At 39.5% G+C, this 12,096-nt stretch overlaps 1 protein-coding gene and 1 long non-coding RNA gene across 21 annotated transcripts in view; one reads left to right on the top strand and one right to left on the bottom strand.

The window, feature by feature from the left end:
* ESRRG (estrogen related receptor gamma) overlaps nt 1-12,096 on the bottom strand; it is a 401,788-nt gene that overhangs the window by 338,906 nt on the left and 50,786 nt on the right. For 10 of the 20 annotated variants that reach the window (XM_061475098.1, XM_061475113.1, XM_061475120.1 and 7 more), the window contains exon 2: nt 10,276-10,321. The exons of 8 other annotated variants lie outside the window; for them this stretch is intronic. In XM_061475098.1, coding sequence (XP_061331082.1) covers nt 10,276-10,321 — 46 coding nt within the window. Of the gene's footprint in view, nt 1-9,989; nt 10,025-10,275; nt 10,322-12,096 lie in introns of all 20 variants that reach the window. 2 more of the 20 variants (XM_061475114.1, XM_061475097.1) reach the window with 1 other exon arrangement.
* Nucleotides 7,696-12,096, top strand: part of LOC133280421 (uncharacterized) — a 112,212-nt gene continuing 107,811 nt past the window's right edge. The window contains exon 1 of the long non-coding RNA XR_009747160.1: nt 7,696-7,705. This is a non-coding gene — a long non-coding RNA (uncharacterized LOC133280421). The remainder of the gene's footprint in view (nt 7,706-12,096) is intronic.

Consider the following 12,096-nt stretch of genomic DNA (forward strand, 5'->3'; position numbering starts at 1 on the left):
ATCCTCAAACAACATAATGAAACCCCAGCTATTGCAGTCACACCTCTCCTGTGCCTGAATTGAGCCCACCAAGCTCAACAGCCAAGTGGTGTCCCCAGGTCCAGCCCACACACCCTGTGCAGTTCTCACGTAACAACTAAACAAACCTGCAGTGATAGAAACCACTGAGCTAAACGCAAACACTGCATCCAGGGTCCTTAACTGGTGATCTATGTCAAAGTTTCTCCAAGTGAACCATTACAGGTAGGTATGGTTTCACCTAGGAGGTATGACCATTACATATAAACCCAAATATGTAGGTTCTACCTGAACTATGTTTGTAAACTCTGGAACAGAGTTTGAAAGGATGCCAACTATCACTGGGAGTTAGGGTTGCTTTTAGGAGTTATATTCTCTCTCATAATCATACAGCAGCTCAAGTCTTGCTAGATGGGGGTAACGCGGTAAAAGCCAATACTGCCTTTAGATATACAAATGTACTTCCCCATAAAAGGGGACAGTGACCACTGGGACTGGATGTGACAGAGAACTAGTAAAGTCAGCTGACCTGTTTATTACAAGAGCACAGAGCTGTGCAGTTTTAAGTATACAGAGAAACACACAAAAGTCACAAGTCCTTGAATGAGTTGACAGTGTACAGAAATGACCATCCTACTACTGGCCCCAGTCCTGTACTTTCATAAAATAAAACTTGTGCTTCAGACTGAGGACAGCACAGAGATCATTAATTTTCATATCCTGGTTTACTTCAGTTTTCCCAGGTAGAGAGCTAGCTATTTCTGACAAGGTGGCTGTTACTACATATGCATAATCACATACCAAAAAGAGATTCATGCTGTTCCTGTAAGCTTTTGCTTAAGTACACCATGGAAAATAACTCTGATGAAATAATTTGCCCAGAGCACTGCTTGTCTGGAAGATTTGTATAATTTAACTGCAGCTCTGTAAATAATTTGGTCATAGACAGGCCACCAGCACAATTTGGTGCTAAACCCATGCAACGTTAAGGAAATGGCCAGCAGGGCAAAAATTAAATCTCAACTAATCAAAGTATGTACAACTCCTAGTATGTACAACGCACATTAAAACCCAGTCCAAATCTACTCTTTTTCGGAATATGCTTATTCAGTTTAAAGGAATACGCTGAATTTTTCTTTGGGTATTAACACAACAAAATGTCATGCTTTCTCTCAGTGAGAAGATCACCTGTGTATGGTTAATCCTGCAGATCTCCATAAAGATATAGTTTTGCATGATAACATGATAACATCCCAAACTTGCCACAGCACAATTACATAGCATAGCATTTTGTACTGCTGCTGAACTACAAGTAACTTTCACCAAGGCCTCTCAGTTCTCCTTGTGTGGTTACCCTGTAAAGTAGTAAAAGCTACTGCCCTGATTTTCAGTCAAGCCTTAACTGATTCTGCAAGCAAGAGGTACAAAATTGTATGCATGGTACATTGCACCTTTAATCATCTACCTACCTGAAATACTCAAGCAAGTAGTTAGCCATCTAAATGTTCCAACTACAGGCTTAAAATAAATTAGTTTTGTAGTACATGATTCTGTCCACATTATTTAAAAACTGGCATTCACATCCCCTCCCAACCCAAGTATCACTAAAGCCAAGCAGAAACTACAACCCAGTAGCAGAGCCAAGACCACCAGGCCTAAGATTTAGTATGTGAAAAAGGGAGAGAACCAACAAGTGCAGGATGCTTCCCATTCATGCTTCGTGTCTGGACAAACATTTTCCCATCAGAAATGTCCACAATCAGCATTGCCTTCCTGCACCATCAGACTGTAAATCAAGATATGTTCTGGAAGCCTCCTATGATTTTTACCAAATGAGAAGGAAATAGCAGGGAAAATAATATACAAAACAAGGCAACAAAGCCATCCCTCTCAACAGGACTGAAAAAAGGCCTCAAGAAGAAGAGACACTTATAATTCTTTTTCAATGAAAAACAGAGAAGGAGGTAGATGGGTTAAAAGCCAGCAAAAAGTAGTAGAAAAAAAGCCCACCAGGTATTGTTGCAAGAACCTGTAGATAAGCATCTTAAATCAGGGTAAATTACACACCTCATGCTGGTGACTCGGTCATGGGAAATTATGAAGCTACGTGATGTCTCATTTGTTGTGCTGAAAACAAATGTAAATAAATTACTGAGAGAATCTCATTTACATTTAGAAATTCATCCCGATGCATGACAAGACTGCTGATGTTTTTTTTTAAATGATACTTTGAGAAGTGCCACTATTAAAAACAGATTATAGCCACCTCAGCAAGAGCCTCTGCTTGTGCGTGCTCATGTCCGTCTGTGTCTAGGCATGAGTGTGTAAAAGCAGATGTTCTAGAGAGAACTTTTGTATCACTGAGAAAAAAGTTTTTCTTTTACTGTTTCAGAACCAAAATGGTGGTGCCAGAAGACAAACCCATCAATCTGTATTCTTCTGTTTATTTTCCCCCTCCAGAGTGGGAAACAGCAAGACAATGTTATGGATTGGCTGCTGCCAGTACAACAGAGTGCAAATGCTAAAATCATAGGAACAGAAATAGCGTGGCATGTCTCTCCATCACCAAGTGTAATAAAACTTCCCCTTAAATATACACACAAAAAGCCTTTTGCTAAGCTTTTATCTCGCCCCCCCCCCCAGTCTCACATTTTAAGCTGTCACCAACCCAATTGAGAAGGATATCCAGGAAGCTGTAAAATGGAGAGCAAGTTGAACCATGGTTAGCTAAGCGGCATACATTCAGGCTAATATCCAAATGCTTTAGGGGCTGTCATTCTCCATCCCGCGTGGGAAGGCTGCAAAGAGACAGACTTGCTCGTATCATGATTGCTCTTATTATTACAGCAGTGAAAACACTGCATACTAATGGGGATATGTTTTCAGAAAGAAAACTGTTAGATGGCTTTTTAGACTCTGTGCCTGGCTGTCTGGGCTTCAGTAGCCAATGCTTCCTATCCCTTTCTTTGCTTCCCAAACAGAACTCTCCAAAAAAGTTAGTAACAGGAGGGTGAAATAAACCATATTTCCAAATGGGGACATGACAGTGTTCTACAAGCCCACATACGGCAGCATATTTACATAAGCCTGCATAGGTCAGAGAGTTTATTTGTTAAGGGACAAATAAGCAGGCCATGAAATAATTATTTTTCATTGTGCCCTGCCAAACCTACCCAGCCAAAGGCTAAATTGAGCTGCTATTGTGATTATTTGAACTGTGGAGCCAAAAGTCTTCACTGCAATGCATCCCAGCTGTCCTAAATTTTATTCTGATGGCTAGTTTTCACACTAGCTTGAAACTTGGCAAAAATGCTCCCCAAAATAGGCAGGCGGAAGGCTTGCTTTATCCAGACCTACATCAATTACTGATTTAGAGCTGCTCTGAGAACTTGATTATTAACAAATCACTTCCTGAAATTGTTATGACAAGATTCACATATGCAAACGGCAAGCTGCTCATATGTACACAGCTAGCAAAAGAATCTAATACAAAGGTTCCCAGATTTATTTATGGTTATTTCCTATAGTGCTTTACTGCAAATTACCCACTAAAATATAAAAGAAAGGGGAGAGGTCCAGCTGCAGCACCACAGCTTTGACATACAGTGACATGGGAACACCCAGGCCATTACTGCTCAACGTGCTTCTACCTTCACCCACTCCCCTGTTGGAAAGGATGTACCACTGCCTTCTGGCATTAGAGGAAGAAAAACTACCAGTTCCCAAGCCACAGATTTGGTCAGCACACCAAGGAACAGGTAGGATTACTCTAAGAACAGCTCGGATGACAGGCCTGGGAGGATATTTCGTACTTTAAACAACACTGACAGTGGAGAGGGGGGGAAAACCCAAATATTTTTCTTTTAAAACCTCATACTTCAGAGGTTAAATTAATCCCTAATAATGAAAGATTAGGAAGAGAACAAATAGAGAGAAGATTATCCCATGTCTGCCCATTGTGAGGCTCTTACAACTTTCCTTAAGGCGCCTGGGGTTGGTCATTGCTAGACACAGAACCGGAGGCTAGAAGGATCTCAGAAGTGATTCATTTCATACTTCCTACATTTCTGTTTAAATAACTAAGACACATACGAAGGACAATGAGGCTAATTGTTTTGAAGGCAGCAGACTTATAAATAAATGACATGCCCATCATTTGGTATCAGGCTGTACGTACCACATCCCTGACAAGACAAGCACACCTCACTGCAGCTGCCCTCCATCTCCTCCAGAACTCCTACTATTTTTTTATGCTGTTTGTAATTTCACTGTAATATCCTGAGGGCAGCAACCACTCCACATTTACACATGAATTAGAACAACACCTCACACAATGGCATACCAGTCCTGATTGGACCTGGACTGCTCCTGGGAATGCTACTATAAAAAGAGCTCATAAATGTAGAGTACAGCACAGTAACACACACACACACACACACACACACACATACCTTTTATCACAGTTACCATCACTGGAGTGTTAACTCTTGGTTTTCCCAATAAAATTGCTGATTGTTTCCTTGATGTCTAAGCTCCAAATGGCTGCAGGACATGTAGCTAAGATCCAGCATACCTTCACCAGCATACTCTGTGAAGTAAGGTGTTTACTATGGATGCACCCACTGTTTAATAAAATGACAGAAATGTTACTGAGTCTTGTTATAATTATGAAGGCATAAGGCTGAATCTTGCTTAGGATCTGCAACTGATGCAGGGATGAGCTGGGGACATTCAGGGTAAGTAATCAAAAGAACCCACATCTGTGTTAGCCACATGACCCCTGCATACCTGTTAACAGACCTACTGGGTCTTAATCTGATCAGCCAAAATTCCCTTCTTTCTTCCTTTCCTGGGAGAAGCTGTTTGACCTTTGAGCTTATACTTTAATATATTCTGGTATTTGAAATTTTACCTCTAACAAACTAGTTATTTTCTAGTACTTCAGATATAAACAACTCCAATACAAAATTTTAACTTGTTCTGGTATTCAGTCACTTAAATTTTAACTGAAAATATAATAAATACATTTGAAAAATCTTTACCAACATAATTCCAGTTTTCTTAAAAATTCCGTCACATCCATTATTTTGTAGGACTTTTTTTCCTGAAGGACCACGAAGAGCCAGTGTGGCTCACAAAGGCCAAAACGAAATGGAAGAGAGTGGGTGCAGGTAAGGCGGCAAACCAATAAATTAATTGAGTACATGCATAAATTCAGGCACCCAAGCCTCCTTTAAGGTCAGGTTCCATGTTGGAGTCACTCATTCCAACATTTAATATCTAGGGGGAAAGAAAGGAAGAAATAGCCAAAATGTAAAAATATACTTTAAAATCTTAGTTAGAACAGCCACTTTGCAAGGCCTGTATTTTGTGTTTGTATTGATCCAGAAGTTCACCTTAGAGATCTACCATACATACTACAATCTCTTCTCTCACAATAAAATAAAGAATGTAGAAATGACTTTTTGTTGACTACCACTTGATGGACCTTCTATTTATTAGACTAAAAACTCTACACAATCAAATTCTGTGGAAAATCCAAGATCGTAAGTTCTTTTTCTCTGGCTCCAGATGGATTGGTAGCTTTACAGGGCCTTTTCAGTATAACTTTACACTCAAATTTTGTCCATAACATAAATATTGAGAGTTTCTGTCTCACAGAAACATGACCCTCGTTGTTGGACATTCTCAGTCTGAGCACTTCAGCTTCTCTATAAACTTCCCACAACTCATGATTTAACTCTTGTTTCTTTTGCCCTGGTTGCCCACAACTCTAACCAAAGCAAACCCAGTGTCACACTTCCACTCTGGAGGAAAGATCATTCAATACTATAAATACTATATATATATATATATACTATATATAGTATAAATATATATATATACTATAAATATAGTAAGAAACCATGGTCCGTTTGGAAGAGCCTATTGACAAACCTACTCACACTCAGTCATAGTCAGATACGTGACAAAGTCCAGTGAAATCCTATTAGGGAATAATACAAATGACTGAGCTTAAAGAATACAGTTAGCTCCTAATTAAACAGCCCATAAATCTGTTCAGAACTTGCAGAATTTATCACCAGAACAGGAATCTCAAGACCTTTCATACAGTCTCATTTTAACAGCCCTGTTGTCCACTGAACAAACAGCTCTTACAAATGAGATATTTCACCAACTTAAAAAAAAGATGGTTATGCACTTAAAAGATGGTTATGCACTGAGTTTTCTTGAAATTGTGTAACATTTGCATGGTATAGCACATACCCTTACTTGTTCACTGCAGTCTGATTCAAAGTGCTATAAATATGTTTGCCCTTTCTGCTAAGCCCGCCTAAGGGATTAGCAACCCCCCAAAAGTTCAGTTGAATATTAACTGCATTAACTTTGCAGACTGTAACATACTGTTACACTCAAACAGCCTACAGTGCAGTATGGATGACTTGCTTAATAAAAAAATATGTTTTCATGCAAAGACCTATTGCTAGAAAAAGAGTTTGTTCTGTCAAAAGGGGTGACCTCTTTCCATTTAACTCCATTAAAAAAAAAACAAATAAAAGAGAGATCTTTACAGGGATGTCCAGAGAAACCCTTATGATTTTGTCTGTCAACCCAGATGGACTTCCCTTGGCAATACAGCACCAGCTCCACTCCACGTTAGAAATTCAGCTCACCATGAAAAAAACCCTGTGAAATACAATAGCAAAGTGTCATCTACTGTAGTAGTGTGAAGTTAAAAAGTATGTAAAGAGAAATACAACTGTTCGCTTACTTATTTGTTAAGTAGTGCTTTGTGTGCCAACTCCCATAAAAAACACACGTGCTGAAAGCACAGTTATATAGCAGTGAAGACAAATAAAAGGAACAGGAAATATTTAAAAGTTGGAAGAGGGAGAGCTGATCAGAGTTCAAAAAGGAGATGACTTGATAGCTAATGCCAGAAGTCAATGAAGAGCAGGTTCTTATACCTCCTAAGTAAAAAGCTTCCAGGCAGAGTGTAACTGGTGGTATCAAAAGATGAAGAAAGAGAAGGAGAAACAGGAGAACAAGAATGGCTGGGACAAGTCTCCGAAGGTTACAACTTATAAAGTGGGCTGAGTGGAGTTGCTTGATTAAAGATTAAAAAACCCTCCTTCATTATAATCACAGTAATACAAAAATGTAGAACATGTCCACTGTCTGCTGAAAATAGAAACTGCGTAACATATTTTCTTTGCTTTTATAAAAAAAATAGATGAAATAAACCTTCTTTGTTGCTGTGGGAACATACAACTCTCAAAAAGACCTTGACATGAAACCTTTCTCACTGGCTCCTCAAGGATCACATATGTATCAGTTTATACACACTCCCATGTGAAGTGTAACTAGAAGCTAAATTCAAACTTTAAGAATTAGAAACCATATTTTTTCCAAAACACTGCACACTTACTTGCTTCTGCCATTCACCATTAAGTTGTCTAGAAATGGATACCAACAATAGATGTTGGTGCAAGAACTTAAACTGCAGAGAGCCTCAGACCACAGCATTAAACTGGAATTAAAGCTTTACAGGAAAAGAGAAATGCTTCACTCCCTGCACTCCCTACCTTACACACACACATACACACAAACTGCACACCTGCTACCCACCATACAGATGGGCCTGAATTCTCCTGAATCAGATCTTGGAGTTTTAAGCTCAGCTTGAGTTCAATTGGATTTCAAGACATCAGAATGTATTATCATTTCACATTTAAAAAAATTAAATCAGTGTTCAGGAACTCCTACTTTCAATGTTGTTTGCACAGTCAGATATGTATTAAAGTGTGATTATTGCCCCAAATGTACTAGTACAGACAAATAAAATGCAGCTTTGCAACATTTAATTTAATTACATATGCTCGCTTAATGCATGAAAACCAGGAACAAGCTGATTTTATATCATCAGCATGTTAAGCAAGACTGGGAATTTAGCTAATCCGTAGTGACCAGGAGTGGGGTTTTTTTAAGTCCACAAAGGCAATTTATCATCCCAAACTCACTTAAACTTTGTAGGAACCGGCCCTTAATGCACAGGTATCATAAAATATTAACACATTAAGAAAAAAAACTAGGAAGTACTGTTTTCCTAGAGAATTTGCTCAGCTTGCATAATGTAACATTTATCATCAATACAATTTTTTCAGTTAAGAGACCTCTAGCCTCCTCTTCAGGAGGAGGTCTCTGTCTCTATTTCAGCAGCTCCTCCGAGTCCCTGTTTCCTGCACGTCAGTGGGCTGCTTGCAACTGGCAAAGTCACGTTTTAAATCAGGACTGGCCTTTCCCCACCTCTTCTACTGGTCCTGAAACCAATGCGAGACATGCAGGGGGTTAACAAGTCAAAGGCACAGCAGTAAGACATTCTCTGCAGGGATCGCGGGCATCTGGAAGTGCTACCGGTGGTGCTCTGCCAGAGCTGAGTCTGGCAAGCACCAAGGCACAGAAACGCGAGTCGTGCTTGCTTGGCCAGCCTTGGACTGACCTTTATTCGTAGCAGGGAACAGGAGTTTTGTTAGTGAACACAGAGTTCTGGTCTACACATTTTTTAAATTGATTATTTTATTGATGTGAAGTGCCCAGGTGCCCCCGCGACAGCCACTAATATAGATTTTGAAAATAAAATTAATTAAGGGCCAGTCTGGACCACCTTTACTGTCATCGTGTAGTACCCTTTTCTACAAGTAACAATGCTAGCAACTAGCAAGCACAAGTAGAGCGTTTCTAGAGTATTTCATTACATCTCGAAACACTTGACTGTAGAGTTCAAGATCACTGTCACCTATCTACATGCACACACGCACGCTCACTCTTCTCTCCTACCTTCCAAAAGGGAAACTGAAGCATTGAAAACTTAACCGACAAAATTCCGTGCCAGAGCACCAGCTCTTTCCCTCCAGACCATTAACAGCGCGGCACGGTACAAGCCTGAGCTGGAGCAAGAGCAGCCTGGCACGCAGGCTAATCTGAATTATAGTCATCCAGCCCTTGAAATGGTTCCTCATTAGCTGCTGGTTAATGGAGACCCAATGAGTAGTGTTATTTTCATCCCCTGCCTACTGAACACAAAATTCATTTGCAAATATCCTGTAAAATACTGCAAAGCAAGCCAAAGAGATATGACAACATAAGAGGCACACTATTTATGGAATGCACTTACCGTCATTTAGAAAAGGAAGCTGACATGAGCAACAGCCTAAATTTAGCAACACATTTAGTTTTTATTCACTAGTCACAATGACAACATTTTAGAAGGCTACCGCACACCTTGTGTGCTGAAAGATTCCACTGAAATCAAGACAGACTTTGATCTGAAAGGACTTCAGGATCAGCTCCTTAATGAATAAAACACTGAGTTAAATTAAGGCAATCACCATCTTGACTTTCTATTCCAAGTAGATATAAAATTACATTGATTGCAGGAAATGGTGGCATTCAAACAATATTGCAATGGCCCAAGCCTGAAAGCTAAATTCATTGTTGAGCTAAACTAGGCTTTCAGAGGGCATCATTTGATCTGAGGGAAAAAAGAATCTACAAACCACATATTTTCAATTAATAGTTTAAAAGGCACAGAGTAAGAAAGGAAAAACACTGGTCAATATGCCACATGCCACTCAAACAAGCAGTCTTGCTATGTATATGCAGATACTGAGTATATATATATATATATGGGTGTATATATATATACGGGTGAGTACATGCATGTGGTTTTTGTCTTTGGGGAAGAGGGTTGTTCTGGGGTTTGTTTTTTGTTTTTTGGCGTTTCTTTAAGGCAGGCTGTATTACAAAGGCAAAATTTGAAATCCAGAAAGAAACAATGTGTTTTGGAACAGCCTGAGAATGCCCACTTACCCACACTACCTTTAATTCAAAAGTAATTGCCAATCAACAGCACACAAAGTTAAACCTACTTCTCTTAAAAACTCAGAAAAATAATTGATTCAAACCCTTACCTTTGGCACCTTAAAGACTTTTGGCCATGACTTACCTGTATAAATAGAAAGAACTAATTTACTACAGAAATGCCCATGGGCAAACATGTTCTGGCTAATGAAGTGTTCAGCTTTTGCATGATTAACCAGCTGGTGGGGGTGGTGTAAAAATCACAGGGCATAAAATAATAAGAAAAAATTGATTAGTAGCTCTCTTTTAAAGCACTCTATGAAAAATTTCCTTATTTTTGCTCAGCTGTTTGGAAAGGGACTGTACGTACAGAAAAGATAGACTCAAATGACTTACCAAGGAGCCAGGCAGAGGCTGCACCAGGCACTCACTCCTCCAAGACCTGCATCGCAGAGAGGTTCAAGTGAAAAGTGAGATACCAACCAGCACCATGTCTGGATTACTTATACAACAGGTCCTGCCACTAGTCATAAAGGTAATTTTCTACTATATTGCAAAAGACATTATGCAAAATTAAGAACTGTGACTATGCTTTGACTCAGTTCAGTTTCTTCCGAAGTGCTTTACACTCGAGCACTTTAGATGGCTACAGCTACTCCCATGAGTCAATTTAAGAAGTACCTCCATACAAGCCCAGGGATTCATATGCTACTTAGAAATAATGCACACATTTAGGGAATGAGATGTAAAGAAGATGGGGTTTGCACTAAGGACTAAAATCCCCTTGCCCTTCCCATCTTGTACAAGGGGTTTCTTACAAGCTCACGTGCTCTGCCCTCAAAATAGGTCCTAATTAGTTTACAAATACTTGGCAGACGGGTCACAAAAATAAATGTATCATTAACTGTCCCCTAAACCAATGCAGGCTGTCTTGAAGCAGTTTCACTTCATAGGCATTTGCTCTAGTTCCCTTCAGCTGGGGTATAACTAGCATGTAGTAGTTTTCCTTTAAAAAGGAAAACCACATATTTTTATGGCACTGGATTACTTCAGAAATATGAAACAGCTGCTTATACAAAGCATATACACCAATAATAAGAAACTACATTTAAGTTACAGGTAATTTTCAGTAGGCCATAGTAAAAGTCACAGTCTTCTTTACCTTCATGACGTCTATGGAAAATGCATGTTTTACATATATTGATGGACTTCTAAATAATTATTTGTATTTATGTACCATGGGAGAAGTGGGCAAAGGATCTGCATCTCAGGCATCTGCAATGAGTCCCAGCCCTGGGGATGTTCAATGCTGGGACTTCATGGGTTAGGAACCTATGTTACATCCCTTTGGCAGTATACAAGCAGCCACCTTATATCCATGCCCGGTTTCTAACTGCAACGTGATTCCAGAGCTTTCCCTCTCATGGCATATGTATACAGTATACATTCATATGCCCAGCTACCTGGATATGGATTCAATTCATCAGTCATATTGGTATATAGTGTATGCTGTGACTCAAACTATTCAATCAACCCATAGGATTCTTTGCAAGGAGTAGTAATTTTACCTGAAGTGAGAGTTATTGTGAGAAGAACCAAAGCAGAACTCTGAAGCCCCTTTCCCTTCTTCCCACAACTCCTCCACTTATCTTAATTACGACTTTCTGAGGGAGACAATATCTCTAAATGCACCAAAAGAGAGATTTTTCCATGCTGTTTTGCCACAGAAGCCAGGGAGATTATCCTGATCATTTCATGCATACAGCATAAACTCCACCCAAAGATTCACACCAAAGAACCAGCCAGGCTTATGCAGGTGAGATAACTCTACAAATATTCCACAGAGGTCTTCCTTTCTTATCACAGACACCTGAGAAAGCATGCCACTAACTTCACGGTCAGCTGAGACTTCTGACATCAGAAAGGTTTTTGCATGTTTCTGAGGCATTGCTGGATAGGTGGATCTTTCTGCCTTTGCATGGTTCTTGCTTTTCAGCCTCCTCTAACCTTTTAGGAAACATTTCTACATATTAACACATAGGAAAGTGGGCACTCAGCTGACATAAGCAAACAGACATAGACAAAAACTGAATAAAATGGAACAAAGCAACATTTCCATCTGTACATCAGTTCGGAAAATGCTATTTCCAGACAGAATTCCAACTACAACAGAAGTTTCTAGTTAAGTGAGAAGCGGTATTAAATTCCACTTGAGTC

Source organism: Pezoporus flaviventris, unplaced genomic scaffold (assembly GCF_033815535.1).
Source record: "Pezoporus flaviventris isolate CSIRO_AGI_PZ_B2104156 unplaced genomic scaffold, CSIRO_AGI_Pfla_v1 ptg000083l, whole genome shotgun sequence".
In the NCBI taxonomy this organism is placed as follows: Eukaryota; Metazoa; Chordata; class Aves; order Psittaciformes; family Psittacidae; genus Pezoporus; species Pezoporus flaviventris.